The 17,787-nt window shown below is 50.7% G+C and overlaps 1 protein-coding gene across 6 annotated transcripts in view; it reads left to right on the top strand.

Moving 5' to 3' along the window:
• The window catches only part of EBF4 (EBF family member 4), a 77,671-nt gene extending 60,244 nt beyond the window's left edge, over positions 1-17,427 (top strand). The window contains exons 8-17 of one of the 6 annotated variants that reach the window (XR_014777603.1): positions 7,339-7,420; positions 8,328-8,666; positions 8,758-8,884; positions 10,338-10,426; positions 10,553-10,618; positions 10,714-10,885; positions 10,971-11,156; positions 14,169-14,250; positions 16,350-16,425; positions 16,626-17,427. Coding sequence is in view for 5 of the 6 variants with exons in the window: in XM_084774226.1 (XP_084630352.1) it covers positions 7,339-7,420; positions 8,328-8,666; positions 8,758-8,884; positions 10,338-10,426; positions 10,553-10,618; positions 10,714-10,885; positions 10,971-11,156; positions 14,053-14,250; positions 16,350-16,420 (1,330 nt within the window). In the remaining variant the exon portion in view is untranslated. Of the gene's footprint in view, positions 1-7,338; positions 7,421-8,327; positions 8,667-8,757; positions 8,885-10,337; positions 10,427-10,552; positions 10,619-10,713; positions 10,886-10,970; positions 11,157-11,437; positions 11,706-11,740; positions 12,939-14,052; positions 14,251-16,276; positions 16,426-16,625 lie in introns of those variants that run through there. The other 5 variants (XM_084774226.1, XM_084774228.1, XM_084774227.1 and 2 more) reach the window with 5 other exon arrangements.
• Positions 17,428-17,787: the final 360 nt, after the last annotated feature.

Here is a 17,787-nt window from a genome sequence, read left to right as displayed (position 1 = left end):
GTCTTGACTGCCGTTGCACTACTACCAAGTTCAGGAAGAAGACTGGGCCACCTCGATGCAAGCCCTCAACTCTTTTCAGCTACCTTCCCATTCACTGTGGCCTCATCTTTCCTCTCTGGAATCAAACTGGCTCTTCCAGTTGTCAAAGTCAAAGTTGGTGAGGACTTCCCTTTGCCCACAGTGTCCAAATCACACATGAAATAAACCCAGCCCCAGGCTGTGCCTTACAGCTGCCCTCGGGTACCACTAGACAAGTGTGCCATTCGTGTCACTACTCTGAAAAGTTGTGTCCCCTTTGCCTTGTGCCTCTCTCTGAAGTCCCCCAAAACCCAGTACTCAAAAGCAGTGGTGAGCAATAGAAACTCTTGCAACCTTGACAGACAAAACAAGTGGCTCCTACAAGAAATGCTTGCCAACTTAGCCTGCCTCGCCCACGACTGTGTTGTGCCAGTGCTTGCTTTTTGAGTTTCTCTATCTTTGTTAATGTATCGTAAGTCATTTAAAATATTGTTCAGAAGCTAGACCTGTTGGCACAGGCGTGTAGTCCCTGCTACTCAGGGGATTGAAAGAAGAAGATCACAAGTTCAAAGGCCAGCCTGAGGAATTAGGTGGGGGATTGGAGCTCAGTGGTAGAGCACCTGCCTAGCATGCCTGAGGCCCCAGATCCAATGCCCAGAACTTCCGACAATAGCAGCAAAGGAGACACTCTTGATGACCCTTAGATCCCCTGTGACTGGCATGCTAAAATATGTCCAATCCGTCCTTTGAGGTGGATGAATAAGGGGAGTGAGGGTATTCAGCCTCTGTAGTACAGTCCTGAGTTGGGGAGGATTGTTGCAGACAAGGAATGCATCGCTCTGGGTGTTGTTCTGCCCTGGAGGTTAATGAGCTCCAATACATGGCTTTTGGGATACAAATTAGCAGAGGGTCCTACCCACTTCCCCATTCCAGGCTGTAGCGCCACCTCGTACTTAGAAATGCTTCTGGAGTTTCACGCTGTCTTTTGCTCCAACTCTGCTTTCTTCCCAAAAACTTCCATGAATTCCGCCATTGTTTTGAACACCTTATTACCAACTTGTGCAGCATTCATTACAATCTCTTTCTAGGGGTTGGAGAGAGAGCACAGCAGCTAAGAGCACTGGCTGCTCTTCCAGAGGACCCCGGTTCAATTCCCAGCACTCACATGGCAGCTCACAACTGGCTGTAACTCCAGCTCCAGGGTATCTGACACCCTCACACAGCCATACGTTCAGACAAAATACCAATGCACATAAAATAAAAATAAATTAATTAAAAAACAATCTCTTTCTAGATCTGCACAATCCAATATGGCAGCCATAAGCTACAGGTGAAAACAGCTTTAAGTAAGTGAAAATGAAATAAGGTTTTAAATAGTAAGACCCCAGTCACCACACGTGAAGGGTTCAGTAGCTGTGTGTGGCTAGTGAATATCACTCTGGGGGAAATGGGATGGCAACTGAAATCTAGACATTGTCTTCTGTGCCTCTGGCTGGCCTGTAGGCGAACCCCACTAGGCCCTGAGCCCTGGTCTTTGAGTTGCTAAGTAGCTTTCACTTTGAAAGTGGACACCATAATTTCAGCCTTCAGTAAGTAAGAATGGGATAGAGGAGGAAAGGAGGGGGGGGGGGAGGCAAAACAAAGCCTCAGCGGTGTGTCCTGAGCTCTTATCAGAGTCTCTAGAAGTAGACAGTGAGATGGAATTTTTGTGAAAGTGGGTTATTCGAGAAGGGGACAGAGTAAAGGAAACCTGGTAGGGCAGGGGCAAGAGATGGGCAAGGAAGTCAAATGCCCCGATGCCCTGGGATGAGGAAGTATGAGAGCCTCTAGGATTGAACTGTCTCGTGACTGTCAATCCATCATGGGCCATGGGTTGCTGCCAGGGAGGACATGCTTTTGGTTGGGGGTGATTCACAAATAGGGCAGCCGTAGGCCTTTAACAGCCAACAGTCAGGCTATCTGTGAGACACTGGGGTTCAGGCAAGAGCTGGCCCTGGACACTGTCCTCAGAAGAGCAGCTCACCCCTCGTTGCTTTCTACCCCCTGTGAGCTCTTAGATCTACCAGTGGGGTCGTTGGCTGCCCAGACACTTTCCTCATCCACCGTTTCTTTTGGAAGAAGACTATGCTGATAGGTAGTAGGTAAGACTGTCCTGATGCAGCACTGCCCCACCTAAGAGGTCAGATGTGAGTCCATGGCTTGTTCTTGACTCATACTCAACCCAGCCTTGCTTCTTTGGCATGTTCTGCTGAGGAAGAAGCACCAAGTTAATTTCATTGTGAGCTGTTGCTGTTCAAAGAAACAGGAAGTCGTTAGAGAGATGGTTAGGAATAGGAGACTAAGTCTAGCAGTAGGAAGGTAGGCGTGCCTCTGAGACACTCTGGCGTTTGGTTCATTTGTTCTGAGACAAGGTCTTACTATGTAGCTCTGTGTAAACAGGCTGGCCTGGTAATCACAGAGATGTGCCTGCCTCTGCCTCCCAAGTGCTGGGATTAAAGGCAGGCGCCACCACCGCCCTGCTATTGTTCCATTGTTTGTAATCTAGAATTCTTGAAAGCCACAGTCACAACATCCAAAGGCTTAAAACTACAGGCAAATGGAAATATCACAAAATGGTTCTCCCGGTGTCTGCACAGGACGCCTCTCAGGGCTGAAGAATCCTGCCTCACCACCCGGTGGCTGGATAACCCTGGAGTCTTGACAGTCAGCAGCAGTAAAAGCCCCAAGTGACCTGAGTTCACAGCCCCACTTTACTAGACTGTGTAACTTTTTATTCTTGCTTAACCTTGACCCTTGTTTGTACACCGGGAGCAGTTACAGACCTACACACCACCTCAAAACAAGACAAAAAAAAAGTGATGGACCGAGCAGTCTCAGGCATTCACTAAATAATTGCTTAGTCTGGGTTTGCTTTGCTTTGGGGTTTTTTGTGTTGCTTCCTCTAGGAAGCACTTTCTTTTCATCTCATGCTTGCATCTGTAGTGTTTTTTTTCCCAATAATTCCAAGGGCAGCTCCCGGAATGTGGCCTTCCTCTTACCGTCTTTTCTTAGAGAGCCAGATGCAATTGTGTCCCCCAGAGATACCTGTCACCACCAGTGAGCATGGCACCGGGTCTGGTCCCATGCTTGCCCTACTGAGGTCTATAGGCTTGGTTCTTTCCTCCCAGCCTGTGGCCCCCCTCAGTCACAGAACCCCTGTTTCTGAGCTCCCTTCCAACCCCGGGGAGCCAGGGGCAAGGAGTGCTGCACAAAGGATACCCAGTGTTTTTTCAGCTTTAGGGGTGAAGTGTGCTTCCTTCGTGATGAGCAAGGATTCACAAGTCCTTAATATAATGTGTATACCTATATAGACACAATAACGTGCCTGCCTGCCCCAGGTCCCCGATGGTGTTACAGGTGCTCAGCTTCCATGTCCCCATGTATATTTGTCTCTCTGCAGCTGCTGTCCTTCCCACCAGGTTCCTGAACCCTCCTGCCCCCAGCTCCCAGTCTCCACATCTGGCCTCTCCAGACATGAGTTAGAGAACTTGCCACCCACCATCCTTCCCAGTCTCTTGCTTCACCATCCTCCTCCTCCTCACCAGCCCTGGGAGGCAGGGACATCAGGTGGCATAGTCACTTATGCCAAAGCTCAGTCTTCAAATGTGGAAAGACCACCACTGGGAATCTGTTGGTGTTCTCTGTAACCAATCGGAAGACTGACTGGCTCGAAGAAAACTAAGAAATGTACACATAACTATAAAGAGGTGGGGGAGGGAGGGAAAGGCAGGGACTGTGTGAAAAAGGCTGGCATATGATTACCAGGTTAAGCTGGGCGTGGTGGCGCACGCCTTTAATCCTAGCACTAGGGAGGCAGAGGCAGGTGGATCACTGTGAGTTTGAGGCCAGCCTGGTCTACAAAGTGAGTTCAGGACAGTCAAGATAATTCAGAGAAACCCTGTCTCAGGGAGAAAGAAAGGAAGGAAGGAAGGAAGGAAGGAAGGAAGGAAGGAAGAAAGAAAGAAAGAAAGAAAGAAAGAAGCAAGCACAGGATTACCAAGTTAGACACAATGCTATATAATGCCCATAGGACAACAAAATTTCAAACGTTCACACTACTTTCTCTACCAAACAAAAATTATTTACCTCTTCCAATATATCATTTACATCTTGTCAGCTTGTTTCCAGGCAGCTCCTAACCTTACAGCGTGGAGGCCCCATTCACTAGGCATAGGGAGGGGTCGCTTTCCCTAGAAGATCTAATACTCTTGGGCACTGTTGTTGACACAACACTCTACAGCAGTATTAATTAATATAAATATAATGCAGGCTACATGTCAGATTTTCTAGTTAACAACTTGTTTAAAAAAAAAAAAAAAGAATAGCAGCCTGGTCTACAAAGTGAGGCCAGGACAGCCAAGGCTACACAGAGAAAGCCTGTCTTGAAAAAAACCAAAAAAAGAATAGGTAGCACATACCTTTAATCCTAGCACTAGGAAGGCAGAGGACATCCAAGACTACACAGAGAAACTCTGTCTCAAAAAATAACAAAGAGATAAAATTAATTATGATAATGTCTTTTCCTTTTTTTTTCTTTCCTTTCTTTTTCCTTTTGTTTTGTTTTGTTTGTTTGTTTTTCGAGACAGGGCTTCTCTGTGTGGCCTTGGTTGTCTTGGACTCGCTTTGTAGACCAGGATAGCCTTGAACTCCCAGTAATCTGCCTGCCTTTGTCTCCTAAGTGCTGGGAATAAAGGCGTGCGCCACCATGCCCGGCATGATAATGTATTTTCTTTAATCCAATGTATCTAAACTATTATTATTTCAATGTGATCAAAACAAAAGTGACTGAGGTTTGGTTTTTGGAGGGCTACTCGAGTAGCCCAGGCTAGCTTTAAACTCACTGTATAGCTGAGGCTAGCCTTGAGCTTCTGATCTTCCTGCCTCTACCCACAGAGCCCTGAGACTATAGTTATGCACTGCCATGCCCAGCTCACTCATGAGTTATTTTATAATCGCTTTTCCTAAGTGCTCGAAACCAATATGTCCTTCATACTTGCAGTGCACCTCAGATTGAGACTAAACACATTCCAAAGGGTTCAGTGCCATGGAGGACTTAAGGGAGCACAGTGGTGGGCCCCCCGCAAAACTGTTTGGATGCAGCTGGTCGGATGCTTTCTGAAAACCACGGTGCAGTGGCTCATACCCGTCAGCTGACCAAGTATACACTTGCTCACAGTATTCACATCTCATCCACGTCCCAGAAACCCTCCTCTCAACTCTACAGGTATGGGAGTTGGGTACAGTGACCAAGTGTGGATACTAGGGAAGTACCTTTTGGGCCCATCACACACACACACACACACACACACACACACACACACACACACACACACCCCACCCATGCTGGTCATATCAAAATATCTAAGAGTTAGCATTAATCCCCTCAGCACAGGGGATTATCTGAGATATTTCCCTCCTTCTGGCTCCTGATAAAAGCATGCCGGGTACTGAAAGTTAATAAGCCAGCTTGATCTCTGTATGTCTAGGGAGCTGATGCACTACACATATGAGTATGGGACATGTATGAGGACTGTGAGGCTCTAGGCATCTATACCATGACATGTCTTAAAGAGTGATAAACATATAGAAATAGCATATAGACAGCTGCAATATGTACTCTTTCCAAACATCACCTTAATTTTAGACTCTTGTCTGCTATTTATTACAATAAACAGCATGGTAAAAATGCCTCCTAAGGGGCTGGAGACTTGGCTCAGTGGTTAAGAGCACCGTCTGCTCTTCCAAAGGTCACAGGTTCAATTCCCAGCACCCACATGGCAGCTCACAACTGTCTGTAACTCCAAGATCTGACACCCTCACACCAATGCACATACATTTAAAAGTTGAATAAAAATATTTTTAAAAAATGCCTCCTAAATAAGTGCAAGTAAACTAGGAACACTGTCAGGAGAACTCAGGGAGCTGTGCTACATGTCAAGGCCCTCCATGGACTGAGCCCTGCCCTCTACAAGTGTAGGATAGGTCCAACAATGCTCTCAGGGCCTCCCAGGGCTAAGGCGCACATCACAGTATTTGCACGTACAGGGGCTGGAGTGTTGTCCATGGTTCCCTCACCAGTGGTGTCAGGCCTTCCCACCCACTGCCTGGAAGGCTGAAGGGTCAAGTGCCCATAGGTTTGTACATAAAGTAGCTTCTTCACAGCGTGCACGGTGCCTTTTAAAACCCAATTATTACATATAAAGAAGAAGCGACTCACTGCATATCTTCTCTGTGGCGTATGTGTATATGGTAAGCATGTGGTCGGTGCATAATGGATCTAAAATCTGTGGAAGGGAAGTCTGCTGAGGAGGGTGTTGTTTTCAGTGACAGTTTCTTTAAAAATCATAAACAATACAAGCAGGTATAGTATTTTCTATATTCTTGCCATGCATAGACTCTATAGGATGGACACATAACACACATGATAGGCATAGACTTATGTGGGCTTACATTATTCTCAATCCGTGTTATTATTATTATTATTATTATTATTATTATTATTATTATTATTATTATTATTATTATATTGTTTTGAGGCAGGGTCTCTCTCTATAGTCTTGATTGGACTGGAACTCACTTTGTAGACCAGGTTGGCCTCAAACTCACAGAGATCCTCCTGCCTCTGCCTCCCGAGTACTGGGATTAAAGGCGTGTGCCACCATGCCTGGCCTCATGTGTGATGAGTATAGGTCATATGTGAAGTATATGCTTGTGCTGTGGCTGTATCTCGTGGGTAATAATAAATAAAGCATATGCATCACCTATAACTGGCACATATTGTATAGGTGGTGTTTATTATCTGGGGAAGGGATTGCTGTAGGAAAGATACATTGTGTGTGATGGCCATAGACTATGACAAATATGCATGGTAAACACTTAGCTTTTGTACTGGGCATATGGAAGTATATGCTACATGTGGAATATACACTGACTGTGTGCTAGGTATACATTGTGATGAGTAATAGGTATACACATATACTGTAGAGCTTATGATTGACACATTCTGTGGTGGATATACACTGGGAAGGTGGATACGTATACATTTAATAAGCACTACGCGCATCCGTATCGTTAGATGGTCCTTGTGATGGATCTGTCTGGTCCATCTCAGGCAACTTGTGTGCACACAGCTTGAGGTCGGCACGTGGAGTGTGCACTGGTGTGTAAGCAAACAAGGGGTGTGGGCCGTGCTGGGACGGGGCATGGCAGAGAGCCATCATCTTCATCTATTTACAGAACCCCCCCCCCAGACCCTTGAGCCTCCCGACCTCACTGTTTCAGGTTCTTCCTCAAATTCTTTCTCAAATGCAACCAGAACTGCTTGAAGAATGCAGGGAATCCCCGAGACATGCGCCGCTTCCAGGTAGGCTTGGGAAGCCGCCCCCCTCCCCCACCCCTCCCCACCCCTTCCCCTCCCCCACCCCCTGCAAATCTACCCTTGACTGATAGGTGAATGGGAAACTGTGACCATGCTTCTAGAGTAGATCTCTGCCTGCCTACCCCTGGGCCGCAGGGCCTGGTGCCTGCTGGGGGCGGGGCAGCTCCGTCTCAACTTATGCTGGCTGCCAAGGGAGGCTTCATTAGAGTCCCACTTAAGAAGATGCTAATTGTGACATTTTTACATGATTAACGACCCAGGTAATTTGCATAGTGTGAAGCTGAGAACAGCTGCCCTTAGCACATCCCCAACCTGCACACCCTTCCCAAAGCAGGGGGTAGGGAGATGGCAGCACCGATTTCCTGCCCAGAATAAAGCGCGGGGCTCCAGTCGGTCGATGAGTTCTGTAACTGATGCTGTGCCTCAACTTTAGGAAGGCACTGATTGATACCGAATAGTGTTTACATGTGTGCAAAAACCAGTGGGTGCTCTTTGCCCGAGAGCTATAACTTTTTTTGGAGCGTTTGATTTTTTATTTTATTTTATTTTTTTATTTTTTTGGTTTATTGAGACAAGGTCTCTCTGTGTAGCCTTGGCTGTCCTAGAGTCACTTTGTAGACCAGGCTAGCCTCCAACTCACAGCGACCCGCCTGCCTCTGCCTCCCAAGGGAGCGTTTGAGTTTTGAAGCTCCTGACAGGTCAGTTCATCTGAGTGTGTCGCCTGGGTCAGCTGCCCTCTGTTCTACCAGCACGGTCTCCACCCAACTGAGCCTCCCTTCCCCCAAGAGGACTCTGAATTCCAGCTTCCAGCCACCAACCTCGAGATGCTAGCTCTCCCTACCAGTGCCTGTTCAGGGGTCCCAAGCCAGACTGGTCTTATCTGTGCACACAGGTGGTGGTATCCACAACAGTGAGTGTGGATGGGCACGTGTTGGCTGTGTCTGACAACATGTTTGTGCACAACAACTCCAAGCATGGCCGCAGGGCCCGACGCCTGGACCCTTCTGAAGGTCAGGATTCCCAGCCCAGCCCTGGCCAGCCTCAGTCTCCTCTACCTTGGCACAATCCTCTGACCTGGGTCCTCTCCTGCCTCCTAGCTGCCACCCCCTGCATCAAGGCCATCAGCCCCGGGGAGGGCTGGACCACGGGAGGCGCCACGGTCATCATCATCGGAGACAACTTCTTCGACGGGTTGCAGGTCGTGTTTGGCAACGTGCTCCTGTGGAGCGAGGTGGGCCAACCCCTGCCAGTCTCCCTCTGAGTCTCAGGGCTAGGCCCTCCCCACAGGACTAGACCTGCAGGCCTCCCCTCTCCTCTCACAGCTCATCACCCCCCATGCTATCCGGGTGCAGACGCCACCACGACACATCCCTGGGGTAGTAGAAGTGACCCTCTCCTACAAGTCCAAGCAGTTTTGTAAAGGAGCCCCTGGCCGCTTTGTCTACACAGGTAAGGAATCAGGGCCGCTGACTCAGGGACTGAGACCCACAGAGATAGCCATATGAACTCAAGGAAGCCAAACACTGTGGCAGAGGGTGACACAAATCTACAGGTGGCCACAAACCCTAGGCAGCTAACCCTCAAACACCACCACGACCACCACCACCACAACACATACCTACTAAGTCATCACTCAAAGTCCCTTTCGCTCTTGGCCTATGTTTCTGTCCCTGAGTTTCTGGCTCCTTGGAAACAGCTTCTACCTCAAGTCTTCTCACCAGGGGGCATCTCTCCTTCCTGGCCATGCACTCTGGTGTTCTGAACCTCTTGGAGGGTTTTTGGTTTGCTTTGTTTTTCCTTTTGCTTTTTTTCATCTCAAAGATGCTTTCAAATGGACTCAGTGCTCTCTGAATCTTTCCTGGGTGTCTTGGGTCTTCCAGGATGCATTTTACATTCACATACTAGTGCGTGTGAGTGCACACACACCACACACACACACACACACACACACACACACATTTTGTACAATGCCTTGGTGAACAGTTAGCACAAGGCTCAAGCAATGAAAGCTGGCTTCAGTTTGACCACTGGTGGGGACACTAACCCACTGCCTCCAGCTCAGGCCACTGGCTTCTTCCCACACTCACTGGGTCATGGGGGCGTGGGGATACCCTTAGGTAGCTCCTTCATAACGGGGACAGGCTGAGCTGCAAAGGCAGAATGGGTGGGTGGAGTTACAAGGTGGAGGAGTTGGCCTCGGAAACGCCCACCGGGGAGTATGTGCTGAACTCGGCTAGGCTGTAACCAGAGAGTAAAGGGAGGTAGACACTGGCCAGAGCAAAGCCCAAGAAATATGTACTTTATGCTTTGTGGGAAAGGAAAGGAAATTAACCAAGTCTAGCACCAAAAGTGAAGCCGGTAGAGCTTTGAGACCAGGGAGCTCAAGGAGGAAAAGAGGGAAGAGAGCCAGAGACTGGCTGAGTACTGCATCCCCCCGAGCCCAAGGTTGTTTTTTTTTTGGGGGGGGGGGTCCTTTTGCTGAGGTGCATGGAAACCTTAATAGTTACATGTTGCTGAGACACAACTTGATCTGTAATAAATAAAGCTCATTAAGGTCTTTAAAAAAAAATAACAAACTGCTATGACCAAATGCAAAAAAACAAACTAAACAAAACAAAAACTAGTCTTGTCCTTAAGAGTATAGAAACGTGTGTGTGTGTGTGTGTGTGTGTGTGTGTGTGTGTGTGTGTGTGTGTGTGTGTTGATGCCAACCTTGGCAAAGAGCCTGGCTGAGTAAATATTTGTTGAGTTAATTCTGACCAAATAAGTGGGGGACCTGAGAAGAACGCCCTGGCGCTCGCTGATATTTGGGAGCTGGTTTTTCTAAGTAAAATGGGCTCGGTTGGGTGGAGTGAGTTCTGCGCTGGGAGGGGCGTCGTCCAAATATTGCCGTTCTCCCTAGCCCTAAATGAGCCTACCATTGACTACGGATTCCAGAGACTACAGAAAGTCATTCCCAGACACCCGGGGGACCCCGAGAGGCTACCCAAGGTACTCGGAGGGATGGGCCGGGAATAAGTATGTCCTGTGGGGGAGAAGGCGAGGAAGCCCCTCCAGGGCCCCCGCTGCGACCCCAGGGGCTGCCCCTCGGTCCTTCTGTCTCTTCCCCTGCCCTAGGAAGTGCTGCTGAAAAGGGCGGCTGACTTGGCTGAGGCCCTGTACGGAGTGCCCAGCAGTAACCAGGTATGGCGCCTCCGCCCGCCTCCCAGCGCTGGGGGCCGGGGCTCTGATCCCGCGCCTGCCGCTGCCCCGGCCGTGCCCCGTTCTTGTCTTCGCAGGAGCTCCTCCTGAAGCGTGCGGCAGACGTGGCCGAGGCTCTGTACAGCGCCCCGCGTGCGCCTGCACCGCTCGGACCCCTGGCCCCTAGCCACCCGCACCCTGCCGTCGTGGGCATCAACGCTTTCAGCAGCCCTCTGGCCATCGCCGTCGGGGACGCCACGCCAGAGCCCGGTGCGTGTCGCCGCCCCTGCCCTCAGTTGCGGTGCACCAGAAGAGCCCCGAGCCGCCAGCTCGGCTAACAGCCACTCTCCCGCAGGCTATGCTCGTAGCTGCGGCAGCGCGTCTCCCCGGTTCGCGCCCAGCCCTGGCTCTCAGCAGAGCAGCTACGGCAGTGGCCTTGGAGCTGGCCTCGGCAGCTATGGCGCACCGGGTGTGACTGGCCTCGGAGTGCCCGGATCCCCTAGCTTCCTCAATGGCTCCACTGCAACCTCACCTTTCGCCAGTGAGTGTCCCCAGCCCACAGGAAGTGGAGAGGGTCAGCCTGGGAATTCGGAATGGACTCAGCCCTGCCTTCAGCCCATCCTGGGGTGTGGATTTCCAGTTCCTGCCTTATGCGGGTGGACTCTGGCCTAGCCATGGAGAGCCCTCAGCCCTCCTTTCATATGACCACTCCCTGATTTTTGGACCTTTACGTCACTCCTTGGGGACCCCCGGGATCCTGGGGCCAAATTTCTTGCATTTTAAGCCCTATTTGCTGACCCCAGTTGTACGCATCGCTTCTAGCCCTCCCATGATTGTGAAGCCGCCCTTAATTAGGGGGACCTGTGCTGAAACCTGGTGGACAGCAACCTTTTGGTCCTTCGCCTGGACTTCGGGAGGAGGCTGGCGGCCCCTACTGGAAGCCTAAGGAAACTCTAGAGACTCAGGCTTCCAGCGCCTGGCAGCCCCGGGGATGTGGCTCCTGGTTTCAGAAGGACTCCCTGGGGCAGGGTTTGAGGAGGGGGGCGGGGCTAGAGGCGGGGCGGGGCCCCGGAGGAGCTTCCTGATCCTGCCACCCACCGGACATTCTTATTCCGGCCCTCTCAGGTTCAGGCAAAACGAGGGAATTCCTTTGATCAGAACTGGATTCAGAATTGAGTGTCTTAGCCAGGAGCTGTCAGACAGTCAACAAGTTACATCTCGGAACTTAACGTTCCTCTCAGTACCACCCCCTGCCCCAGGAGGTTCTCTTACCTGAGTGTGTCATTGTGCATAGAAAGCCAAACGCAATTCAGAAAGAATGTATGATTTTGGAGGCCCAGCCGAAACCGTAGGTGCTAACCAACTACCCTTTGTCATTTTGGGTTAAGACAGCTCCCTGACAGATGGACAGACAGTGGGTTTTCATGCTTTATCGTTTCACACTGCCTGTCAGCCCCTTGCAATACCAGTGGTTTACTCAGCAGACATTTATAATACATGTATGGTGATAAAGCACTAGGCTTGGCAGACTCCATCCACCAGCCCCAGAGAGGTTGTCCCTAAAGGCCTGGGGCACTACTGAATCTGAGAACTAGTGACTTCCGCCCAAGAAGGGGTTCGTGACTGTGCCTACAGTTCCCTCACCTCTGCTTCCCCATTCCCCTCTTTTTATCATTACCTACAGTAACTGTCTAGTCACCTGCCTAACTTTCCTTACATGGGGTGATGCTCTCACAGGCGACAAATATGGCCTTTGATCTTACCTTTCCTTTGACCTTGGCTTGCCTTGTGAAATCCAAGGTCCCTCTAAGCCAGAGTCCACACAGGCTGGTTGGTGCCTTCTTATGTCCCTCCCAGAGCACATCTCTCCTGGCACTTAGCTGAGATCAGGTCCCACTGCTCCACATCCCCACGGTTCCAAGGCAGTGACCTTGCAGCCCTTTTCTAGGCTTCCCTTGTGTGTGAATCTCTCACCCTTTTCCAGATGCACAGCAGTATCAGCAGCGGTGACAGCTGCTCCAGTGCAGGGTCCATCCTGGGTCACCCCATTCAACAAGATCAGAACTTCCAGGGCCACTTACGTCCTGCTTCACCAGCAGCAGGGACACTCTAGACTCTACCCAGGCCTGTTCCCATCTCAGAGTATGCTTACCCAGGGCCACATCCATTCCCCTGACCCCTGAAGTGCAGGATGCTTTGTGACACAGTTGCATAGGGTGTCACTCTCATTGAGTTTGCCAAGGTGCCTGAAGTGTCATCAGAATCGTCCTAGCCAGAGGGTCTGGGGCTATCTGTCTCGACTTGGTCTTGGGTATTAGTTATTAGCAAGTCTAGAATATATATATATATATATATATATATATATATATATATATATATATATATATATATATATATTTCATTGGTGTTACATACTTCATAATGGCCAGGGCTTCACCAGCCATCACTGAGCATTTTCTTCAAGGAGATGCTGGCCATGGGCTAAGGACATTTAGAATAGGGTAGCAATTACAGTCATTTTTGTATCAAAGGTCAACGAATGGATGTTCTGATGTCAAAGTAGCCTTCTCAGGCCGCAGTTTTCTTCCAGGAAGATGTGCCTGCTGTCCATTGCCTCCTGGCTGGAGAAGATTAAAAACCCTGCCCACTGGTCTTTAGAAGCGAGAAGCAGGGAGATGGCTTCAGATGAGGATGTAGGGAGGAGGAACTGAGGTGCTCTAAACAGGAGCCGTAGTGGATGGATACAAGAGGCTTCTAGGGTCCAGACTGGAGGTGACAGGGCCTCCTCGGATCAAAGTGGAAAGAAACGGTGTCTGGGTAGGGAGTAGAACAAGGTGTAGGACGGGAGTGCTCATTTAGAGAAGAGGTCTGGGTGTCTGTGTGAGCTAGCATACTTGGTAGAGGAGCCTTACCCTGGAGGCTGCACGTGCACCAACACTTCACTCCTGTCCACTTACTCAGACTTGGTTGTGACCCTTGAGTGTTGATGTTAGCCTTGGCAACACACGCCCATAAGCATTTCTTAGCCTGTCAGAATCCGAGTGTTTTTTTTGGCAGGTATTCCAATGTTTCCCTCTCTTTCTCATCTCCCATCAGTGGGAGCATTCCCTACTGTTTGTTTTGTTGTCACTGGGACCAATCCTGTCATCTCCAACCCCGAACGTGGTGTCCAGGACTCCTGAAAAGGCAAGGACTGGTGGTCCAGAGCCCAGGGCCTCCCAGTTTACCTCTAGATATTATCCTGGAAGTGGCCTTCTTAGGACCCTCCCTCACAGCCCCTCAGGGAGGTCTGAGCCTGTAGCCTGGACAACAGCCCACAAGCGGGACTCACGGCCCACGGGACACCCCAAGCCCGCTGCTCACTCTGGTGCTGTCTCCCCATTGTGTCTCCCACTGCCTTCCCTGCTGCTCCTGCCCTCCCTCGCCCCGTCCCGGAGTCATGCCCTCTAGCCCCCCGCTGGCGGCTGCCTCCTCCATGTCCCTTCCGGCCGCTGCCCCCACCACCAGCGTCTTCTCCTTCTCGCCTGTCAACATGATCTCCGCTGTCAAGCAGAGGAGCGCCTTCGCCCCTGTGCTGCGCCCACCCAGCTCCCCGTCCCAGGCCTGCCCCAGAGCCCACAGAGAGGGCCTTCCAGGTGAGCAATCAGCGTGCCTCACAGTGGCGACCTGAGGGAAAGGGTCTACTCCATCTAGATGTCACCAATGCCCTACACCGCTGACCAGTTGTTTTTGAAGGGTGTCCAGCAAGAGGCTCTATGGGTGGTGGGGGCGGGGCTAGAGAGGGCAGGGGTCCAGGAAGGCCCGCCCCTTTGGACTCCACTTCCTTGAACCTTAAATCTTGAAGTATCCTGGCCTCTGTCTAGACCCACTCGACTGACCACTTGGTCAAAAAGACTGAATTCCCACTTGGAAAAGGTCCCAATAGTCCAGCCTTGTTCAAGAGCTCAGAGCAAAGACCCAACCCTAAGAGCTGGAAGGACCCATGTAGATCGCATGCCTTTCTCCTGCGTCCACCAGAGGGACATGCCATGTTGAGGCTGGGTCATCTGATGAACAGGGACATGCCGCTTTGAGGCTGGGTCATCTGATGAACGGGGGGTAGGGGGTGTGTGCACTGGCCTTAGATAAGGCTTAGCCTAGCTTCTCTTTTCCCAATGTACAGATTAGGATCTGAGAACAGGACCCCCTCCTGTGTCCGGGCAGCGGAATGTTTTTCTCTCGCCTTCCACACGGGCAGCAGATACTGTTAGCCCACAAAACTGTCCCACCCAAATAATCACTGGAAACTTGGTGGATGGGGGCGGGGAGAGAAAGGCTGCGGGAAGGAAGTAGAAGTAACAGGATGTGGGGTAGAGCAAGTCCCCGTTGGGGAAGGTAGCTGGGAGCAGGGCCAGATGAAGTTGTCACCTTTGGCTAATTACAGACATACAGGCTTCTCTTTTAATACTTTGCATAGGGGTCCCCACACCCAGCTTCCCTCTCCTCAGACCTTCCTGAAGCCTCCTCCCCTAGAAAAGGAATTAATCCTTCAAACTCTGCTGGGACAAAGTCTCATCCAAGCTAAATCAACTTAACACGGAGTGAGATGACTTTTGTGTTAGATTTCTTAGATATTGCTCCAAGGTGACTTTAAAAGAAAATATGCATAGTCCTCCTCGCTGGGCCTGATGGTACATGACTGTAAATCCCAGATCAGGAAGATCTCCAGTTCAAAACCAGCCTGGGTTAACATAGCAGGACCCTGTTCCCAACTTCGACACACACACACACACACACACACACACACACACACACACACAAGCCACAACCTCTCTTCTCTTGGTCTTATTTCCAACTTTTGGGTGATTTGTCTCTTAAAATGTATGTGCAGCTTAAAGTGTGAGAGATGGAGAATACAGGGAACTCGAGTTTTCCTGCCAGCACAAGGAAAGGGCTCAACAGGCCAGGAGCTAGTGACACCTGTGGGTGGCAGACAGACAGGATGCTGCTGTGTGTATGTGGCAGTGCTCCTGGAAGCTGCCTCTTCCTTACTGCCCTGGTCCTTACCCGTCTGCTTCCTCACCTTGGCACAGGCCCCAAAGAGGGTGTGTCTGAGCTCTAGAGATGGCTTGGCGAGCAAAGTATTGGCTGGGCAAGCATGAGTTTGAACACATAACTTCCGCACAAAGGCTGAGTGTATTGGAACACGCCTGTAACCCCAGCCCCGAGGCAGACAGGTAGATACCTAAGGTTCCCTGACCAGTGAGTCTACCTGGAAAATAATAGCAAGTTCCAGTTTTAGTCAGTGTGTCTCTAAAATCAAGTGGAGCCAACAACCTCTGATCTTCACCATGTATGTGCACAGGTGAGCCCACTTGCACACACACATGAGAGAGAGGGAAGGAAGGGGGGAGAGAGAGAGAGAGAGAGAGAGAGAGAGAGAGAGAGAGAGAGAGAGAGAGAAGGAGGAGGAGGAGGAGGAAGAGGAGGAGGAAGAGGAATAGGAGGAAGAGGACAGCCTAAAAGAGAAGCCTGGAAGGCAGGAAAGTAAGGAAGTCAAGCATGTAGGCTGCACATCCCGAGAGAAGGGAGCCCCTCACCTTTCCATCTGTAGTGCTGACCCCAAGCCAGAGGTGTTGATGGCCTGTAGGAAATGTTATATCCCCTGCCTTCTGTCTTCAGCTCAGAGAAGAACAGGCAGGTAGGATCAGCAGGCCACAGAAGGCTTACTCCCCTCTCTCCTTGGTGACTACAGACCAGCCTTTTGAAGATACTGACAAGTTCCACTCTGCAGCCCGGGGGCTCCAGGGCCTGGCGTACTCCTAATTATGGTAGGTGGCCCTCTGGTTCTTTCTCTTCTATTAGGCTCTGGACTGGGCTTAACAGGGTTGGGTAGTTGGGGGTCCAAGACTTCCTTCCTCCTGCCTGTCTAGATAGCTGACTGAGGAATATGGCTGAGAGCAATGGCTTCCTTTCCCCCTTGCAGCCAGCCTCACTCCAAGACTTTCTTCTTTCTTCCTCCCCCTTCCAGGTCTGCAGGTGCTGTCCCCAGTGTGGCTGGGCTGGAGGTCCTGGATTCACATTCATGGCCAGATGGCAGCACAAACAGATACTGGGTCAGGACTTTGTGTAGACCTCAATCTCTGGGATACACAGGGAGAGGCCTTCACCTCTGTGCTCAAGACCCCCCTCATGCTCACGGACCCTCACACTTACCTCTCTTTCTTGGGGGGCACATTAGAATCCCAGCACTGTGAGAATGCTCTCGGAAGGAGAGCGTCATAGGGAGGCGTTGGGGGCATCGGGCCTTACCCGCTGGATCGGTTCCTCTGTAAGGGAGTGATTTCGGTGCAGACCAGAGATGTTGGTAAGATGAGCAAGAATGAGGAACTGTGGGAAAGAGGACAGCTCAGGGAGAGGTCATCTAGAGAGGCCCTGTTTGCATCTGACCAGTCACACCTGACCTAGTAGCCCACCTTCTCTCTTGCGAGCAAGGTGCTGTCTCGCAGTCTCAGGAGGCCCATTCAGCTCCCGTGGAGCTGCCCACAAGCCACTGGACCCCAATGGCTGCCCCCCCACTTCCTCTAAGAGTAGCACATTCATGCCTACCACATCCCACCTCCCTGTGGGGGTTTTAGGCGTGGAAGATGCACAGAAGGGCCTCCTGAAGTTTGACTCTTACCCCAATGGATGGTTCATGAATTTTGTCCCCCTACCACCACACACCCAACTCTAGCTGGCCCCAAAGAACAGCCTGGCTGCGCCTTGGTGGCCTCGCCCTCTGCCGAGTTTGGACAAAATGGAACAATAAAGCCTGATGCAGGTGGCCAGGGGCCTCTCTTGCCTGTTTACTTGGTCTGCTTTTCTCATGGGCTCCGCAGCTCTCCAGAGGGCCACTTGATCCATGCTCCCCCTGGGCAACCTTGTGTCTCAGGCTTTTAAAACATTTCCAGTCATTCACCTTAACAATTAGCCCCAGATTTGTGCTTTCTAGATGTGTCCATCCCAACAGTGTTGGCCGAGGCATGATCAGAAACTTCGAACTTGGCATCCTGACCATCTAGCCAAGACCAAGACAAGGGTTATTGGACATTGTTGGGAACTAGGGCAGAGCACGTTAAATGCTAACCTAGGTGTGTATGGCTCGGGCTGGAGAGATGGCTCAGAGGTTAAGAGCAATGACTGCTCTTCCA

Source organism: Acomys minous (assembly GCF_964271855.1).
Source record: "Acomys minous genome assembly, chromosome: 3".
Classification (NCBI taxonomy): domain Eukaryota; kingdom Metazoa; phylum Chordata; class Mammalia; order Rodentia; family Muridae; genus Acomys; species Acomys minous.
The sequence above is the reverse complement of the archived record's forward strand: the minus strand, read 5'-3'. Positions and strand labels throughout refer to the sequence as shown.